Source organism: Gouania willdenowi, chromosome 21, assembly GCF_900634775.1.
Source record: "Gouania willdenowi chromosome 21, fGouWil2.1, whole genome shotgun sequence".
Classification (NCBI taxonomy): Eukaryota; Metazoa; Chordata; class Actinopteri; order Blenniiformes; family Gobiesocidae; genus Gouania; species Gouania willdenowi.
Window position 1 is genome coordinate 33,572,468 of NC_041064.1, and position 19,132 is coordinate 33,591,599.

The 19,132-nt window shown below is 39.0% G+C and overlaps 1 protein-coding gene across 2 annotated transcripts in view; it reads left to right on the plus strand.

The window, feature by feature from the left end:
• The first annotated feature begins 284 nt into the window (after positions 1-284).
• Positions 285-19,132, plus strand: part of mao (monoamine oxidase) — a 51,071-nt gene continuing 32,223 nt past the window's right edge. For both annotated transcript variants that reach the window (XM_028436182.1, XM_028436181.1), the window contains exon 1: positions 285-470. In XM_028436182.1, the coding sequence (XP_028291983.1) occupies positions 416-470 (55 nt within the window). In that variant the 5' untranslated portion in view covers positions 285-415. The remainder of the gene's footprint in view (positions 471-19,132) is intronic.

A 19,132-nucleotide genomic window follows, 5' to 3' on the forward strand; every position in this document is an offset into this window, starting at 1 on the left:
TGGTCCCCGGGCCGCCATATGCTCATGTTTGCTTTAGGATTTCGTATCACGCAGACAGAAGAAAAATAATGTTTCTCTGCTTGATTTTGTTTTTAAATCTAAACTGGACCAAAATATTAAAAATATACTCACATTTAAATAAATACATTTGAATTAAAATAAATGTTCAAAGTCTCACAATGAATGTCATGATAAGAACATTTACTCACGTGAATAAAATAGTTTGCTAACATGTGTAAAAGGTCTTCGTGCTGACGCAACCACCAGGGAGTGGGCGGAGCCTCGAGTGGGCGGAGCCGTGTGCGTGTGTGTGTGTGCGCGCGAGGGGCTTTTATACAGATGCGGCCGCTACTCGCGCGTGCTGTTCAGCCGGAGAGTGGAAGAGAGCGCGAGCCCCAGCGGACCTGAAGGAGCCATGGCTGCACCCAGCGACACCTATGACGTCATCGTGGTCGGCGGGGGCCTCTCAGGTGGGTGCTGCTGCTGCACTGACTGCGGAGATTACAGGTTCTCCTCCAGGCGCGCGTGCGTTCTCTTCCTGATCAGAAAGAAGCAGCTAACGTTACATAAGAGCGCGAGGGTCTGTTTGTGCTGCACGCGCACTGATTTAAAACCGACACTAGTGTTACTGTATGTGCATTAAACAGGATTTAAAGAGGGAAATAACGCACAAATACATTAAAGATACAACGGGCTCGAGTTAAGATGTATATAGTTAATAGTTCACGTAAGTGAACATAAGCAAAGTACAGTAACTTAAGTAGCTCAGACGGGTATTTCATCAAACCCAGCTCAGAGTTAAGCCCCGGTTTAACCTGAGAGTCCGGCTCCGTTAAGCCTGGATGTAACTGGAACGTCTGTTTCATCAAAGAGAAAACACCTTGGTTACCATAGTAACAAGTCCGGTCAAACCTGCTCCCGACCAGGTTTAAGCAGCAGGCTTAGCTTAAGCTGTAGACGCACTGTCATGAAACCATGTCATCATTATTAAAGAAGTCATTTAGTGATGCTTTAAAACACAACAAAGATCTACAAAAGGAAAAATGAGTCAAAAAGACTTGTCTTTTATTTAAATACTGCTTTAATATGGCATTTTAAAAGGAAATTAAACAGAATATAGTGGTAAATTATTAAATATGATTTTAAATCAATAAATATGATGATATAATTATTGTGTTATTACATGTTTAATGTGTTCTGTACTATTTAATGAGATGATCACAGTCTCCATGTGTTTAAACCGTCAGTAATAAATAAGAATACGTGTGTATCCATCGCCTCTGTTCACCACACGGTATAAAAGTCCATTCATTGATCAGATTAATAATGAGAAAGCTGTGAATATACAGAGAGGGAGGGGCTACACTGTCACTTTTCAGGATGTGCGCTCAGTGCACGCACCTCACATGCTCACCTGCAGCGTCTGCAGTGTTGGACGTGACATCTGAGCTCCTCCCTCTGTTCATTTAACATTTAGTGCTGAGTTGAAAACAAACTATTCATCAAACTCTCATAAATTACATGTTAATTAATTGTGAGTTACAGCATCGTCTTTTATTAAACACTGTCAGGTGTTTAAAAAAAAGTATCAAACACATGACCAGTGTGTGCTTCGGTTGTTTTCTGTAAAACATTGACTCAATAACACCATCATTAACCTTTTACTAGTTTTAAAATGTTCAAACCACAGAAACTTTTATTCTCACTGCTCAGTAACAGATGACGTCACGTCCTGTTGGTCTGCAGCACATGCGCCCTCACGTCTCTAATCATTAAATCTGTGATCGATCTCGTGGGTCTCATGAAGACGTGTATTTAATACTGTAAGCTGATTGGCTCAGCTGGGGAGCGTCGAGCTGAGGAGAATTTGATGGAATGCCCCTTTTCACGTGATGTCAGCACTTGACTTAGCAACGCGCACCTCCATTTTAAGAGGGGTATACTGATTATGAATGAATTGATTATGAATTAGCCTACATTCAAATAGTAATTTATTCAGTAATGACTGAAACATCTATGGCTAGTTAGCTAGCTAAGGCTAGGCCTAACTAGAGGGCTTTCATGCCGGGTTTACACCTAACTATGATGCTTTAAGAATGTTATAATTTTTGCTGTCATTCTTGACATTCTTAACGTCACTTAACGAATCGGAATAGAGTTCTGAACAGAGCGTGTTGGTTGTTGGCATTCACGTGAGTCGTGCTATTAATCTTAAAGCAGAACTAAGTAACTTGCGCTTAGCGCTCCCCCTAAAGGTCCCTTTTGACTATGTCACTGACGTAAAAACTCAGAACCCCCCGCCACCTGCCCCACCCCACAGCTACATACGCACCTTTGCTCTCCCAAGACAGTAGCAACCGATCACTGAAAAATCCTAATACAACAGTGACACTAAGGGTGCTTTCACACACATGTGACCATGTGATCAGTATGAGTAAGAGAGACGAGTAAAATAAATGAATGATGTGGGAGTAATACGGAATGGAGTATGGAAATGTGTGTGTGTGTGTGTTTGTTTGTGTGCTGACAAAGCGGCTCTGAAAATGGATGGATGGATGGATGGATGGATGCTGTAGATAGATGGATATTTGTGTGTGTGCTGCCTGATGGAGCAATGGGTTGCGAGTGTGTGTGCATGCCTGTTTTTTTGCTAGCTTCGCCATGATATAAGTTTGAGAAAAGTGAATTTGTAGACTACCGTGTGCAGGACCAGACCAGATTACGACCAGCCCTGTGGTCGTAATCTAGCATTAGTTTGTATTGGGCTGCCGTAAAGCAGTACCTCTCGCCACAGGGTCGGAAGCAAGAAAGTTGCAAGACAGCAGGGAGAGATGAAAGACCCCATAAACACTTGTATTACCCACACAGGGACTACGAGAAAGATTTATTGAGGTGAAAAAGTTACTTAGTTCTGCTTTAACGCATGGTAACAGGCAAGGGCACCTGTATTTTGACCACATAGAGGGCTTGTAATCACATAAAAAATGTAATTGCTAAATAATTACAGTTATGGCGTAATTATAATTGTTGTAATCATAATTGAATTGTAATTGAGCTTAGATAATTGACTTTGTAAATGTAATTGCCTTGAAATATGTAGTTAAAATATGTTTCATATCAAGCTTTCCCACATTTTACCATTTAAAAAAGTATGAAATGAATCGAGGGGTTTACTGACAGGAAAAAGGCTTGGATGTCCACACCAAAAATATTAAAACCTATATTTTTATTGATTAGAAAGCTTAACAAAGTAATCAATCGATAAAAAAATAGATGATAGATATTTGTTTTTAGTGTGTTTCACAGCTGATTTAGGACCTGTTAATTGAGATGAATTGTAATTGAACTTTACTAATTGAGAACGTATTTGTAATTGACTTTCTGAAGACAAAAATATGCAATTTATGCTGGTCATTGTAATCATAATTGACAATGGGTAGTTACAAACTGAAAAATGTAATTAATCCCAACCCTGACTATGATTAAATATCATTATTAAGTTACTTTACATCCATCCATAGTAAAGGTTGTGTTCACTGTCAGTTTGAATTGCAGGAAAACCCAACAGAAGCAGTGACAGGGCAAAGCTAACGTAATAGCATCAGTGTCACATTAGGTTGGTGTCAGTGTAATGAAACCATTTCTCCACATAAAACAATGAAAGGGCAGATGGTTTGTCTTCACACGTCCCTCTGCCGTCCTTTACAACAGTTGTTTTCCTCCAGTCTGCAGCCGCTCACTATAGCAGGACTTCAGACTCTGAGATGCAGCAGAGAAGACATTAAACGCCTCTGACAGGCTGTTATCAAACCACAGCTCAGAGGATGCTGGGGGGTTCAAAGCAAGGAAAACACTTCCTCCTCTTGTTCCTTTAAAGCTGTGACTGTGGAAAACACAGCAAAGGGGAAGAAGGAAATAAGGAAGACGATAAGAGAAAGAAAGTTCTCTTGAATAGAGAAAAGAGTTTAGAACTAAAGCCACTTTAACTTTAGCAACTGAAATCTACTCACGCTGTTTCTCCTACTGTCTACAAACATGCAGCTTACTTTAGGTTAGTGGTTCTCAACCTGTGGGGCAAAGCCCGAGGTTAAGTGGAAGCTCCAAACCTGTTTGACTTTAACTCTTTGTTTAAAACAAACCAAGCAAAGTGAGCTTTTAACAAAACTACTACAGTGCCCGTCAGAAGTATGTATTCATATAGTGGGAGGAGCTTAAGTATTGTCGTTAATTATGGCGAAATGAGTATGTGTTTGAAGGTTGGATGTACAAAGAGGTGTACATACTCTGTACTCTGTAGTGTTATAAAGGGGTTTATTTGTGGGTGCATCTGGTTTAATTCTATGGGACATGAACATGATAAGTGTGTGTGTGTGTGTGTGTGTGTGTGTGTGTGTGTGTGTGTGTGTGTGTGTGTGTGTGTGTGTGTGTGTGTGTGTGTGTGTGTGTGTGTGTGTGTGTGTGTGTGTGTGTGTGTGTGTGCGTGCGTGCGTGCGTGCGTGCGTGCGTGCGTGCGTGCGTGCGTGCGTGCGTGCGTGCGTGCGTGCGTGCGTGCGTGCGTGCGTGCGTGCGTGCGTGCGTGCGTGCGTGCGTGCGTGCGTGCGTGCGTGCGTGTGTGTGTTCCCGTGAAATGTTTGAGAAGCTGATGACATTGTAGCGCCAATCAGAAAAGTAACAAAACGGCGCAAAACAAAATGTAAAGCTCCAAACTACATGAGTGAGTAAGTAAATTAAAGTATTGTCTACAAGTCTTTTTATTTAAACAAAAATCATTGTTTACCTTCGAACTGAGTGGTCAGAGCTTAGCTTCCATGCGCGACGCCACAGAGAATCCGCAGTTTTCCAGATGGAGTATTGAACGGGTTGAGTTCAATACCGACTCTAGTGAAACAGCGTGTTAGTGAGCAATTACACGGACAGGAATATGGCTTAAACAATGGGAAACTTGTCTGCAAAAGACTCACCAGTGGCTGACGGTGACACTTTTGGAAAAACACTGAAATATTGCTAAAAAGTTTTTACACTTTCATGAGGAGGAATTTCAGACGTTTTGATATTGAAATGTATGTAAGGCACTATGGAAACACTTTTTCAGAGTGTTCTATGGAGGGCTTGGAGCATCTGTCTTCCTGCAGAGTCAGCGGGATGAGATTTAACGGGAGTTACGAGGCTCCAAAGCAACCTTCAATGGAAACACGTTCAAAGCGCAATTAAACTTTGTCAACATTTAGAAATATTGCTTTCATTTTGCAAAAATCCGTAATGCAAACCAAGTTTATAATGCCAAACATTTTCATACATTCCCCACGACCTGTACCAGTATTTGCTGCAGGTGTTTTCCATTTCCAGTAAGTACAGGCGTACTGGTAAACTACTATAGATGATACGACCTTCTAACTGATGAGGAGTTGTTCGTTCTTTCCCCAAAGTACGTGAAATATGTGTTCACAATCAGATACTTTAGAGCAGTGGTTCTCAACCTTTTCAGACCATGACCCCCAAAATAAAGGTTCCAGAGCTCAGGGACCCCCACTGTAGCTGAAGGTGGTTGAACACAGACATGGACATTGAAGAACAGTCATGTGGAGACAGGACCATCTATAAGGGGGAATAAAGGGGAGAGATTTTTGCGGCCCATTCATAAAGTCAGCAAAATGATGGTCCATTGTTCTATGAATCTGTGATAACCACATTTATTTATTCATCTGAATAATATCCACTGTCATCCAGGAACGTTTATTATTATTTGCACCACAGTATTAATCTTAAAGATCATTGTTTTAATCAGAAATAAAATGGGGTAAAAGTGACCAAAAATGGTGGAAAAGTTGGTGAAATGGGATTTAAAAAAACACAGAAATTGGTTAAAAGTTGCAAATTAGAGTGTCCAAAAACAGACAGAAAAAGTGGTAAAAAGGGTTCAAAGTGTCAACATTGGCTTAAAAGTGGCAGAAATGGGGGTAGGGGGTTGGAGTAATGTAATTTTAAAAGTAGGAACAATTACTTTAAACTGGCAAATAATGGGCATGACAAATCATGAATGTGGTTAAATTGGCAAAAATAAGCATGAAATATGGTGTAAAGAGGTTAAAAGTGACAATAATGGATCAACATATGCAACAATAGGTAGAAAAGTGGTGGAAAGGGTTTATAAGTACCAAAAATGTCTTGAAAGTGAAAAAAATATGCAGAACAGGCATCGAAATTTGATGGAGAAGTGTCAGAAATGTGAGTAATGTAGAAAGAAATGCATTAAAAGGAGCAAAAATATGGCAAGAAAAAGTGATGAAAATAGGTTAAAATATAAGTTTGATGTAGAAGCAGAAAAAGGGTAAAAATAAGCAAAAATGGGCTCAAATTGTTCAGAAAATAGTCTGTTTCTTGAAGGCGTCTTGCGACCCCCTCCCAGTGTCTCGTGGCCTCAAATGGGGTCCTGACCCCCAAGGTTGAGAACCATTGCTTTTGACTTTTTCTTGTAGTACTATCTATCAGCTGTCCAGATTGGAAAACAGCAACTGAAATCACAGAATTTACTGTAGATGGCCGAACGCTTCATCCAATCAAACATCAGCTTTGTAAACCCTGCCCCACTAAAGTACCTGATCTTTTCAAACAGGGACAATTCTCTGCCCTGATGAATCTTTTCATTCTGTGGGAAAGTTCCTGGAGTGGAGATATATCCTTAGAGAACCTGAACAGCTTCCCCAACAGCCTAAACCTATAGTACAATAACTAGAGAAAAATACAGAGGAATAAATATATTCAGTTAATCAAGTTGCTAGAGATTAAAAATGTCTCGTCTCAGTGTGTAAATGAGACATTGTTTTTGATCTTTTACAGAAAAGTGTCTACTGAGTAACTCTGGACTAATCAAAGTTTGGTGAGAATACAAACATAAAGAAGTGTTTCTTTATCTCTGACTTGTATCTGCAGGTCTTTCTAAAGAATAAAGCTGTGCAGAAAGTTTGGAACTTGAAACCAAAGGCTAAAAACAGACAGATACACTGCTGAGTCATGCCGAGCATGTTATGGACTGTGTATGTGTGTCTAAATGTCACTGTAAGAACAGTATATCTCCACGAGTGTCAAATCTAAAGATTTCAAAGGTATACAGTAAATCTCTGTAGTGCATTAACTATGGAGATTATGTCACATGTATTTTACAATGCTTTGTGTTTATTACCCGACAGTGTAACCAACTGTAGACTAACCCATAGGACCTCAGACTGGTGAAGTAAAAACATGTTGATAAGATTAAACTTCATTGCCATTGTGTAAGCCACAGGAACAAGGCTACAATTAATTAGTGAATAATCCGATCAAATCTAAGGGTGCACTTCACCAAAATCATGCCATAAATTATCGATAGAGCTTCAATACATGTACTTGTTAAATCATTCTATTTTATTTTGTTCACATGTAGAAATGGAATTGGAAAAAACACTTAGTACTCCCTTAATGAAATTTAAACAGCTACATGACACCAAACACCTTCACCGGCATGTTTTTGGAGAATTTCACACATTTTCATCATATGTTCGTATGAAATATGTAGCAGGTGTTTAGATGAGATGAACACACACACATGCCAAATCGTTAGCTCATATCTTCTAATGAGTAGAATTAGAAGCTTTCAGGCCAAACGTGTAAAGTCAGTGATGCTTCCTTTGGGGGGATTCCGATTCTTAGGGTCACGACTCCATTCAAAATCAATTCTCGTTTTAATCGATTCTCGATTCATAAATGTATACAATGCATAGTGTGTTAAGGCAAATTATGACATCAAAACAATACAGTTTGTGTAAGATCATTTTAAATAAACTCATTCCAACGATGTAATCACACAAAGGCAAAATTAAGACAAAAGGTAACATTTATTCATGTTAACAAACACACACACACACACACACACACTCCTTGTCCTGTCTATGTAATACATTGTAAGTTGGGGTCGCTGTTGTTTTCTGTTTTGATCGTGTCATAAACTGTAAAGGTCTGGGTGAGTTTGTTTGTTTTGGCCTAACACTGTTGCCGTAGTAGTCGGAAGTCACCATCTTGAAAGCCCATTATGTACTGGTCTCTATTAACTAAGTTCTTCTATTTTTGGCTTAAAAAACATATGCATGTGAGAATGTTTAAGTGTACTGTTTAGGTATGTAACGATGAATCGTAAGGCAGTTAAAAATCAATTCATAGGTGTCACGATTCACATCGATACTGTGAAAATTTAATCGCAGTACTTTTTTAACGAGCAGAGGGCGCTATCCAGAAGTGTTGGCGGGCGGAATCTGCTACTACTTTCTTTCTGGCCGCCTTCTACTTTTAAACATGTTCATAAATGATTCCCTACCCCTTTAGCACCGAAAAAATATCTGTAAAAGTCACGTTTTTTCTATTAGTTCTGTCTGCTAGCATAGCATCTCTTTTTCACTGCAAGATATCTGCATGCCAACCGACCACTGGATTACCAGCGCCCTCTGCTGGTCCAAACAAATATCTGCCCTAAATACAGTGAAATGACTGTTTTTTTTTTTTTTTAAGTCCAATTGTTAAGGCACAAAATACATTTTCAGTAGCACTTTTAAAAAGAAAAAGATCAGAATTTAAATTAATAGGCTTCATTTTCATTTGTATTATTCCTTTATTTATTTCATTCAAGATTTATTTTTAGTTAAATTGCATTGTTTTGAATAGTTTATCAAGGGATTCTTTTGACAATGAAAAATAAAAGGAAAACAGTTTTTTTTATAGTTTTTTCCCCCAAAAAATAAAGGAATATTTTCCCGTCATTTTTCTACAGTCCCATTTTGTAAAATAAATTGTGAGAGAATCGTATCGTGAACCCAGTATCGTGAATCGAATCGTATCGGGAGTTGAGTGAATCGTTACATCCCTAGTACTGTTAGATAACACTCCTAAGACTGTGTTTGTGAAAGTGAAGCATAAACGGTGTGTTACGTAAACCACCACCAGTTGCGGTGAATGTTAGCATATACATGGGTTTTCCCATAGACGTTAGCATGAAGCTCGCAGACTTTTTGTATAGTGGTATTTTCTATTTTTAAGAACACTAATATGTATGTATATGTTCAGTTTACAGTATTTCCTGGGTAAAGATTCTAAGCGTATCTTCTGAATCAGAGTTTTGATTGAAAAAAAAAATGATTTTTGAGGTTTATTAATTGATTCAGAATAATGGATGACTAGAATCACGATTCTTATGTGAATCGATTTATTTTCTCCCACCCCTACTTCCTTCACGTGTATGATGGTATTATTGTTCTTTGTCATGGCAGAGCAATCTCTCGTTCTTGATGAAATTGTTCATTTCTTTATTATGGCACCCGTAGATCAGTAGAATATATTATTGGACAGAGACGTTTGAGCTTGTTGGTAATAGGTTTTAGGAATATATAAAGGAGGCTCTTGCTGCTAAAATACAGATCCTTTTAGATCTTATGAAGGATTAGGATCAAAGTCTCAGATTAGGATTGCAAAATTTTGGTTGGGAATAATTCAATGCATTATATTTTTTAATGTAAACTAGGGGTTCCCGCATCCCTGAAAAACAGGAACAAGCAGGTCTGAAAATGGATGGATAGATATTAGGGGTTTGCATTGCCATGAATCTTATGATACAATTCATGATTTGCATGTCACGATATAATATTGTAGATCTCGGTACTAAGCAATACGATATATATCGCAATATCAATAATTACAAATTTCACCAACAAATTTCACCTACAAAATGGTATAAAATACAAATTATTTTTTGATCGATATGAAGCGTTGAAATACTGCGATATATCGCCGAATTGATTTTTTTTTACACCCTTAATACATATCCAGATTTCTATTGCCATTTTCCATGATTATGGAAAACAGAAAATTCACGTTCTGAAATAGAAAAACAATCTGAACTGTTTTTATTTATTTATTTATTTAAAATACGGCCCCAACATAACATGGAGATCCTCGAATGCTTTGGAACCATATCACGCATTTATATGCAATTTTTCCCTGGGAAACAGGTTACTAAATGTAAATGTAGTGTAGCAAATGGGCGAATGTCAAATTTGGCTCATCATAATCTTGTTCAAACTATTACGCTATGCTAGGTTTTCATGTAAAACTTGAGGCTGAATAAAAGCGATATTTCTAAATGTTGACAAATAACACCTTAAACAATCTGTATTCCTTTGTTGTTTCACGTCTAATGTGGCAGTAATGATTTTTAAGTCTTTTCTGATTACTCGTCCCGCGCCGTGTACGTCGCATCATGTGACCATGTTATGTCACGTTCTGCTGTGACATGTATTTGCGTAAAAAGTGTTTCCATAGCGCTTTTGTGACACATTTCAATATCGAAACATCTGAAATTTCTTCTCATCAAAGCGTAAAATTTTTTTTAGCAATATTTGAGTGTTTTTTCAAAATTCAGGTGTTTCCATTACCAGTTTTTATTGCGCTATTTAGATTTTGCGCATTTCCAAGGGTAATGGAAACGCAGCTAGTGTTTGGTTGACTTCCATTTTTTACAACTGCATATAAACTGTTGTAGGGTTGATGTCTCAGGTTTATGGTTGATGATGGTACAACATCCTAATGATGAGGATTTGCTCTGTGGGGAGAATTAGCTTTGCCTTTCTCGTTTTTCTAAATATCCTGTAATTGCTTGTCAGTATTCTTCCGCTCTTTGTTGTTCATTAACACCCAGTGATTGTCCACTGGTTGGGAGCGTAGATTGGGAATTATGGGATTGCAGCACGCCAAGTAAATGCCTCCCTGTAGCCGATCGATAGGAAGCGGTTTAGAGCCCTGATTGGAGTGGCTTGGTTGTCACTCAGAGGCTATTGAGTTTGTTTTGTTTTGTTTGTCTCCCAATGAAAAGAACATCTTGTCGAGCTGCATACGCATCAAGAGAATGAAATGTCGCGCTCTGACAGCGTGCACAGACACAGGCTTTTAATTACGGTGCTGTCATAGGGAGCAACTGTGTAAATGTGGTGTTCTCGTTTGTGGATGCTTGAAGGAATCAGGGTTGATTCTCACTTTAGGGTTTAAAAGTCGATCAATCCACAATTGGATCATTCGGTTCTCAGGACATCCCACGCACTTTGTGCTAAAAAAATTCTAGCAAATTTTTACCACTTGTTTCGTGATTATTCAATAGGCACACTATAAATATTTTGTTTGATCGAATAAATCCTTTTTGAGATATGGATTTTTCCCTATTTTTCTTCAATTTTTAGCTTCCTATAATTCAGGAATTACATCACATAGGAAACTGGATTTTTAGTATCATAATACAGCTCCACCTACTTTCTCAGAATATACAGTATATAACGATCTGCTATACATCCTATCTGGTGGACATGACAGTTCCTCAAAATTGGAAAAAAAAAGGTTGTTTGTGTGTCTTTGCTTTTTCTAATTCATACTATGTGAGAAAATGTAGAACATGAGAAATAATGAATGTTACGAGTAAAAAACTGACAAACAAAACATGATTATAAGACACACAGAGGCAAGGATTTCCGATATTTGCGAGTGGTGAAATAACACAAAGTTGGGGTCTAAAATAAAAATGAAGAAGTCACATAAAGAGAAAATGTTTTATATCCCAAGAAAGAGTAACCTTTATACTGTAAATGAAAAAAAAAATTCCAAATGCAGTTATGGGCCAATGAAAATAGTTTTTAAAAAAGTATTTTTTTTTATTTCCAGAGCGTGTCACCCAGGAACCAATGTATATATGTGACAAATCATTAGTGATGTGAACAGTCTATGTTCATAGCTCAAAGCTGATCAAATTACAGGGAGCTGAGACATATGCTAAGTTGTTTACTGAAGGACCAAACATGATCCAGACCCAAACCATGACGCTTTTTTCCAATTTTGAAGAGCTGGCCTGTCCACCACATAGGATGTATAGCAGATCTTTATGTATATGCTAAGAGAGTAGGTAGAGCTGAAGTGCATTGAAGGTATTGTACTTTGCCTTTGTGGGGAGGAGCATGAACATAGAAAACAAACACACACACTGATACGTTTTTATTCCTGCCAAGATGCTCCATCATAGTAATTACTGTTGGCAAGGAAAGGGTTCTGTTTCACACAAGTGTGTGTGTGTGTGTTCAATAAATACTATTATTCTAAATCTTAAATTTGAGTCTTGTATTTAACAAAAACAAACATACATGCACACATGGGTGACTTCCTGCTGTTGCCCTGTCAGAAGAATCTAATATATAGGGTCAGCTGGAGCTTTAAGGTCCTGTGGAGCAGAAGAAAACCAGTGAGTGGAAAGAAAAACAGCACAAATGGTCAAGAGCACACGGTTCCTTCACTGTATCCAGGAATTCCACATGAGTTTGTATTTTGGGAACGTTGTCATGGCGGGGGTTGGGTCGTGACACCAAATCTTTCACAGAACAATAAAGGAGTCAAAGATTCAAGGTCTTTATCAGGCTTTACACCGATCTGATCGGCTATATCGGATCGGCCGATATTTTGCATTTTATGCAATTAATGTGATCGGCTGTAATGTCTTAATGAGATGAGATGAAATATGTGTGTTTGTATGTGTGTGTGTGTTTGTATGTGTGTATGTTTGTATGTGTGTTTGTATGTGTGTGTGTGTTTGTATGTGTGTATGTATGTGTGTGTGTGTTTGTATGTTTGTATGTGTGTGCACGATTGTTTTGTTTTGTTTGTTTCCTGTTTACTTTTGCTCTCATACCGGAGACTTCTTTCTGTTCGTTTCAGGGTGGTGGTGGACACAGAAGCGGGCATGCGTCCGCTGTGCACCTGTGAATACGGACTATCAGCAACAGCAGGCTTTGCGATGCTATAGTCATGAAATATGTCTTTGCTCCTAATGCTAATGCTAATGCTAATGCTGATGGAGGCTTCATGTAGTTCCAGTGTGGTCTGTGGTCAGCTTCATCTCCATCTCTCTTGTAGTTGACACAGCTGCTGTTCAGGGACTAAATTATGGTTTAGTTCACATTTACACCTGCAAGTGCTCGGTCTGCATCGCATTTTAAAAAGCGGAGCCATGACGCTCTTGTGCCCATCCATCCATCCATCTTCTCCCGCTTAGCCGTTTCCGGATCGCGGGGGCAGCATCCTCAGTAGGGAGGCCCAGACTTCCCTCTCCCCGGCCACTTCCTCCAGCTCTTCCGGGGGGACCCCGAGACGTTCCCAGGCCAGCCGAGAGACATAGTCTCTCCAGCGTGTCCTGGATCTTCCCCGGGGCCTCCTTCCGGAGGGACGTGCCCTGAACGCCTCACTAGGGAGGCGTTCAGGGCTCCCTAGTGTTCAGGCGTTCAGGGCTCGCCTGAACGCCTCACTAGGGAGGCGTTCAGGGGGCATCCTAATTAGGTGCCCGAGCCACCTCATCTGGCTCTTCTCGATGCGGAGGAGCAGCGACTCTACTTTGAGCCCCTCCCGAATGACTGAGCTTCTCACCCTATCTCTTGTGCGTGCAACGTTATGTTCAGGTCCTGCAATAGCCAACTCTTCCACTCCCTCACAGTCACAAAGATGCATTTAGGTCCTGAAGCACCATGTAGAAGCTGTTATTAAGTCAGTGATGCTCAACATGTGGCTTTTTATGTCTTCATTTTATTTCCTCTGGCCATTTTGCAACGTCATTTGTACCATTTTGCCCCCTTTCACTTTTTTACACTTTTTTTGGCCTTTAGCTACCTTTTGCCAAGAAATATTCCCTTTTTCACATTATTTACTTTACTGGTACATTTTGACACTTTTATCCAGTTTTTGTCCTTTCTTTCATTTTTTTGGCCACTTTTAATCAAAATAAACAAACTTTTGCCCAATAAATACCACTTGTTTCCTCTTTTCCATACATTTTGACACTTGTTTGTTTTTTTAAATTGTAGCTTCCTTTTACCAATAAATATTCCTTTTCCTAATTGTCCATTTGTGCAAGTTCTTTTTGCCACTTTTATCCAAAATTTTGTGGATTCTTTAAACATTTTTTTGGCCATTCTTCATCCAAATAAGCTACCTTTGGCCCAATAAATAATAATAATAATAATAATAATCCTTTTTTCCTGACATTTAGCCTATTTTTGTTCCACATCTGCTCCCTTTTTCACTACTGTTTACCACATTTTTCTCATTAAAGCTACCCTTTGCCATTACATACCACCTGGTTCGTCTTTATTTGCCCATTTTAGTCACCTTTCACTTTTATTTTGCCCATGTTTTTGGCCACCTGTTATCATGTCTGACTCCACCCGTTCGCCGCCATGTTGAAATAACGTCATTGATGACGCCCCCTGAGGTCACAGATTTTTTTGGTTCACGGAATTTGTTCATCAAATTTCGGTAAACAAAAAAAGTTTACGTTGACTTTTTTTTTAACTTTTTCTGATTTTTAGAGTAACCCAAAGCAGCACAAGTTGTCATTTTGACTGAAAAAGCTGCTAAATCATCCTGAATACTCCTATAGAACTCAATGGACTTAAAGGGGCAATTTACGTCATCAGTGATGTCATTTTAACATGGTCCCAGTCCCAGTGTTAGAAGTTAATAAAACAAATATGGTGCAAAATAATGTGTTTTGTAGGCATAGATCTTCTAATAAGTACATTTCAAAGGTTTTAGGCCACATTTGTAAAAACAGTGGATGATCCCTTTAACTCATCTGAGTAAATGGACACAGTTGTACAAAGTGTTTTGCCTTCGTGTCATCTTCTGCCCTGTTTTCATGGGCTGGTGTTTAGCTTGTGACTCAGCTGAGTGTGTGTGTGTTTGGGTTTTTCCAGAGCTTCTTCAGGTTGGAAATAAGGAATGAAGGTAAACAACAGAGGAGGGAATGTAAACTGAGTCGATTCTGTATTTACACAGCAGTCAGAAAGCAAATGTAGTTGGATGTTGGACAAACAGACTTGCTGATCAAAGCTCGAAGACACTTTTTGCTGCAATTGCTCGAGGCGCAAACAGGAGATGCAGACAGATGCTCTTTGTTTTTCAATCACAGACTGACCTTTCCACTAGCACACGGGTAATTGGTCAATTTTACAGATTTGTGAGGCTCCTACGGTGGAGGCTAATGCGATCTTGGAAGCGTGGCGGGTGGGGTGTGTTTGCACGGAGTGGAGAGGCTCAGCTTTAGTAATGCAGCACAGAGTATGTTTACACAAGTATAAACCTCAGTGGCTTCAGTGGGACTTAAGGGGATTCTGGGGGAAAAGCATGGAGACGACGGAGGATAAAGTATGAGGAGAATGTTGGACAAAGACCAGGAAGATGTTGACATATTGCTGAGATTAAGGCTCTTCTTCACAGGTTACGTTAGTATATTTTAGTGCATCGTTCTAAAGCCTAAGCAGCTAAAGGGACACTTTCCCAATTTTGCAAATCCATATTCAGCAGCAGTTTGAGAAATAACTCAGAGAACATGGTCCAAACAAAAAGAGCAATCAAGCATCTCATCAGGCAGATGTAGGGACTCTGATTTTACGTTTTAAATTTCCTTAATTCTATTTCAGACCACATCTATTTTGCATCATGGGTGCCAATAACTACTGTTTACACATTCCTGCATCATGTTTCAATTATTGTTTTGATCTTGTCATATTTCTCTGTTTTAATAGGGTCAACTACTGTTATTAATTTCACGTTTTATATACTTCAGATGATTTACAAAAACAAGAGGGTTAGGCTGAAATCTCACGAGAGTTAGCCACACTGCTAAAATGTGATATGATTCCAAAACATTATTCGTGAAACCTTTTATTACCGTCGACCAGCGATTCACCCTCACATTTTACACAAAACCCTGCACAGCCGTGTGATTGTAGAGGCTTCAGCAATGACGTGTCACCAGATAACCTGAACACCAGTTTAGCTAATACACCATTAGCTAAACCAGAACCGTCATATACTAATCTGAACTGCTTGTTCATCACAACACATTAGAAACAAACTTTAAATTCATTTTCAGTCACTAGAGAAACCGTTCCTCGTAGTGCAATGTTTTTTACGGGATTATGGGTGGAATTAGACATTTTTGTCTGTTTGTCATGCTTTCTCGACATTCAATCACTTGTTATCTGGTTTAAACTAGCGTGTAAATCCATGCTTCTCAAGAAGAAAATATTTTGCTTATAATATATTACTCTTATAAGTGCACCTCTGCACAACATTATCCTTATTAACATTAGATAAAACAAAAAAGAATTTAATAGATCAACTTACATCAAAGAATAACTTTATTAACATTACTTTTTAGTCTGTAACAGAAAAGATTTCAAGTGCATTAATTTGCCTGAAATTAAAATTAAATACTTATTTACACTATAAACATTTTCAGAATCAGAATCAGTTTTATTCGTCAAGTACAGTTTAAAAACAATACAAGGTATTTATCTTGGTGGATGGTGCGAAGAACAAAAAACAAAGCAGAAACACTTTATTAATAATAATAATATTAATAATGAATATATAGGATATATACATATATACAAGTGCTGCAGGTAATTGTAACCGACTTGAACCATTTGATACCGAAAAATAAAATGTATCTAAACTCAATAAATAATAATAATAATAATAATAATAATAATAATAATAATAATAATAATAATAATAATAATAATTCAAGTTAACCAGCAACATTAACTCAGGAGCACAATATATAAAACACTTTAATCTACAAAACACAAATGAATAAAACAATTTGTGCTGATTGACAACTGACAGTGTTTCTTCAGTTGCTTCATTAAATTGTATTTTTGAAGCACTTGTTTCCTTCAGCATGACAGAGACCATGTCTAATGCTGCAGGCCGCATCAGCTTCTCTGCTATGGTGTGGGCTTTTTTACACTGAGTATTCTGGTACGCTACCTTATATCATATGATGCTAACAGTGCTCTCTGGTTTAATGAAGTAGCTGCGCGGGCACCGCCCCCGGCAAGGCTGTGGACCTGTTTTCCATCCGTGGCTCGGAATCTAAACAAAACCCCACTCTGCACCGGCGGGCGCAGCAGTCTTGCTCTGGCCGTCACCCCGTCCGACGCGCCTCCCAGGTACCCAGCAGGGAGGTGGGTTCAGTGTCGCTGGAGGGTTCGCGTTACCATGGTCTCAACACAAAGAGAACATATATTGGGTGTCGCTGGCTGACATGTTTGGGAACCCCTGCTCTATGGTTTCTAATAGAGCGCACACTTACACACTTGAGAGCGCCACTGCCGTCTACAGTAGTGGATGTGCAATTACACTTTATTCTAGTACTCTACCCCCCCCACCCCCTGGCATTCATACATTCATATATGTTGAGACCTGATTTTACATTGAGAGTGTAAAGGAAAAAGTTCCTAATTCTGTTTGAAGAGTCGTGGTTTGATTATTGTCGCTGAGTCAGGGTTTCCATCTCTCTCTCTATGCACACTCTCACTAAGATTAAACATCTCAAACTGCTTTCTCCATCATGATGATGCGTTTACTGACCTCCAATAACTTCCCAGTTACATGATCTCCTTCCAAAACGTTTTTTTTTTGTTATATTTATTTTCATCTTAACTTTATTTAATCAGATAAGTTATTTGAGAACAAGTTCTTATTTGCACTGATGACCTGGAAGCAGGGAGAGATAATGGACTTGCTCAAGGTCCCACATCGTTGATGGCCCACAGCGGATTCAAACCAGCAACTGTCCGGATATAAGCCTGCTTATAGTTGGTTTCAGCTCCTAAATGGACCCAGATACTTTAGGTCTAACCAATACTAACAAGGTGTAGCTTATAAAGTGGTTCTATGAGTGAGTGGTAATAAGTAGCTATTCCTATCAGCTGCTTTCACTGCGACGCTTCTCCATTTCTGACCTTTCAGATCATAAAATACAATTTTTTCTGTTATTGAATAACACTGAGATAACTGTTGAAGGTAAAACAGGTTTATTATTGATTGAAGTCTTTGGCTTATATCTGCATCAGTTGAAAGATGCATTAATGATGCAGCTCATGCAGCCAAAGAGCAGCTGTTCACCACGTGTTCTGAATGTTTGGCGTCCACATGCTTTCTATCAAGTTTGCACGGCCCGTTGTGTTACATAAAACCCTCGCTGTGTCATCGTCAAGTCGTAAATCTGTGCATGCATGCATGTCGGTGTGCACGTACGCACCAACCAACCCTCCTACATGCTACGTCTCGTTGCATTAATGTTACAACAGGAAGTGCCCAGGGGTCAGTGTGTGAAAAGTCGCCTGCTCAGCGGTTGATTGGTCAGTGAGTCTGCTCTGGTCACATGATGTGCAAGTTGTCTGCTCTGTGATTCTCTCAACATCTCAGCACTGCCAGGGTTTCCCCTCCACGCTGTCCTTCTGAAGCTGCTCTCAGAGCAAATGTCATTTAACTTCTGTGTTGAGCACAAAAGCCTGTTGATTTAACGCTACGCACCAGACCCAGAGCAGCAGCTCAGAGGTTCATAGGTTTGATTCCTAAAACTTAAAACATATTCTGGCTGTAGATCTGGAGATGTAATTAATTATTCAACCATCCATTCTGTGTTTAAAGCAGACCTGCCTAGCATTGAATACAATGTACATTGAACATATGGCTGTTATATTCCGTTATCTATAACCAAAGATGTTGTTGTGTCTTCAGACATGCTGACTCTCTCTACCCTCCACTGTTGTTTTATTTATTTATTTATTTTCTATGTAATTGTTTATTTGATGTTGACGTCACAATTACATTAGTTACCCAGATGTATTGTTTTAAGTAGGGATGTCCCAATACAACTTTTTCACTTCCAATACGATACCGATATTGCAGCCTTGCATATCGACCAATACCGATATTTATATGATACAATATCATCACGACTCATGCATACTTTTATGACTTATTTTGTAGTCTGGAATGTTAGAAAAGGCTCGATCAAGTGCTGTCACTCAAACAGAGAACAATAGTCAGCAACAGTAGGTTACATTGTTAGTGTGAACCACAGTCACCTATGGATAGAAGTACTGGAGAGGAAAATTATATCGGAGCGCTTATGTCAGTGATTTTAGATAAAATCCGATATCCGTTTTGTGGCTGATATTGGACCAATATCCGATATCGATATTGGATCTGGACACCTCTGGTTTTAAGT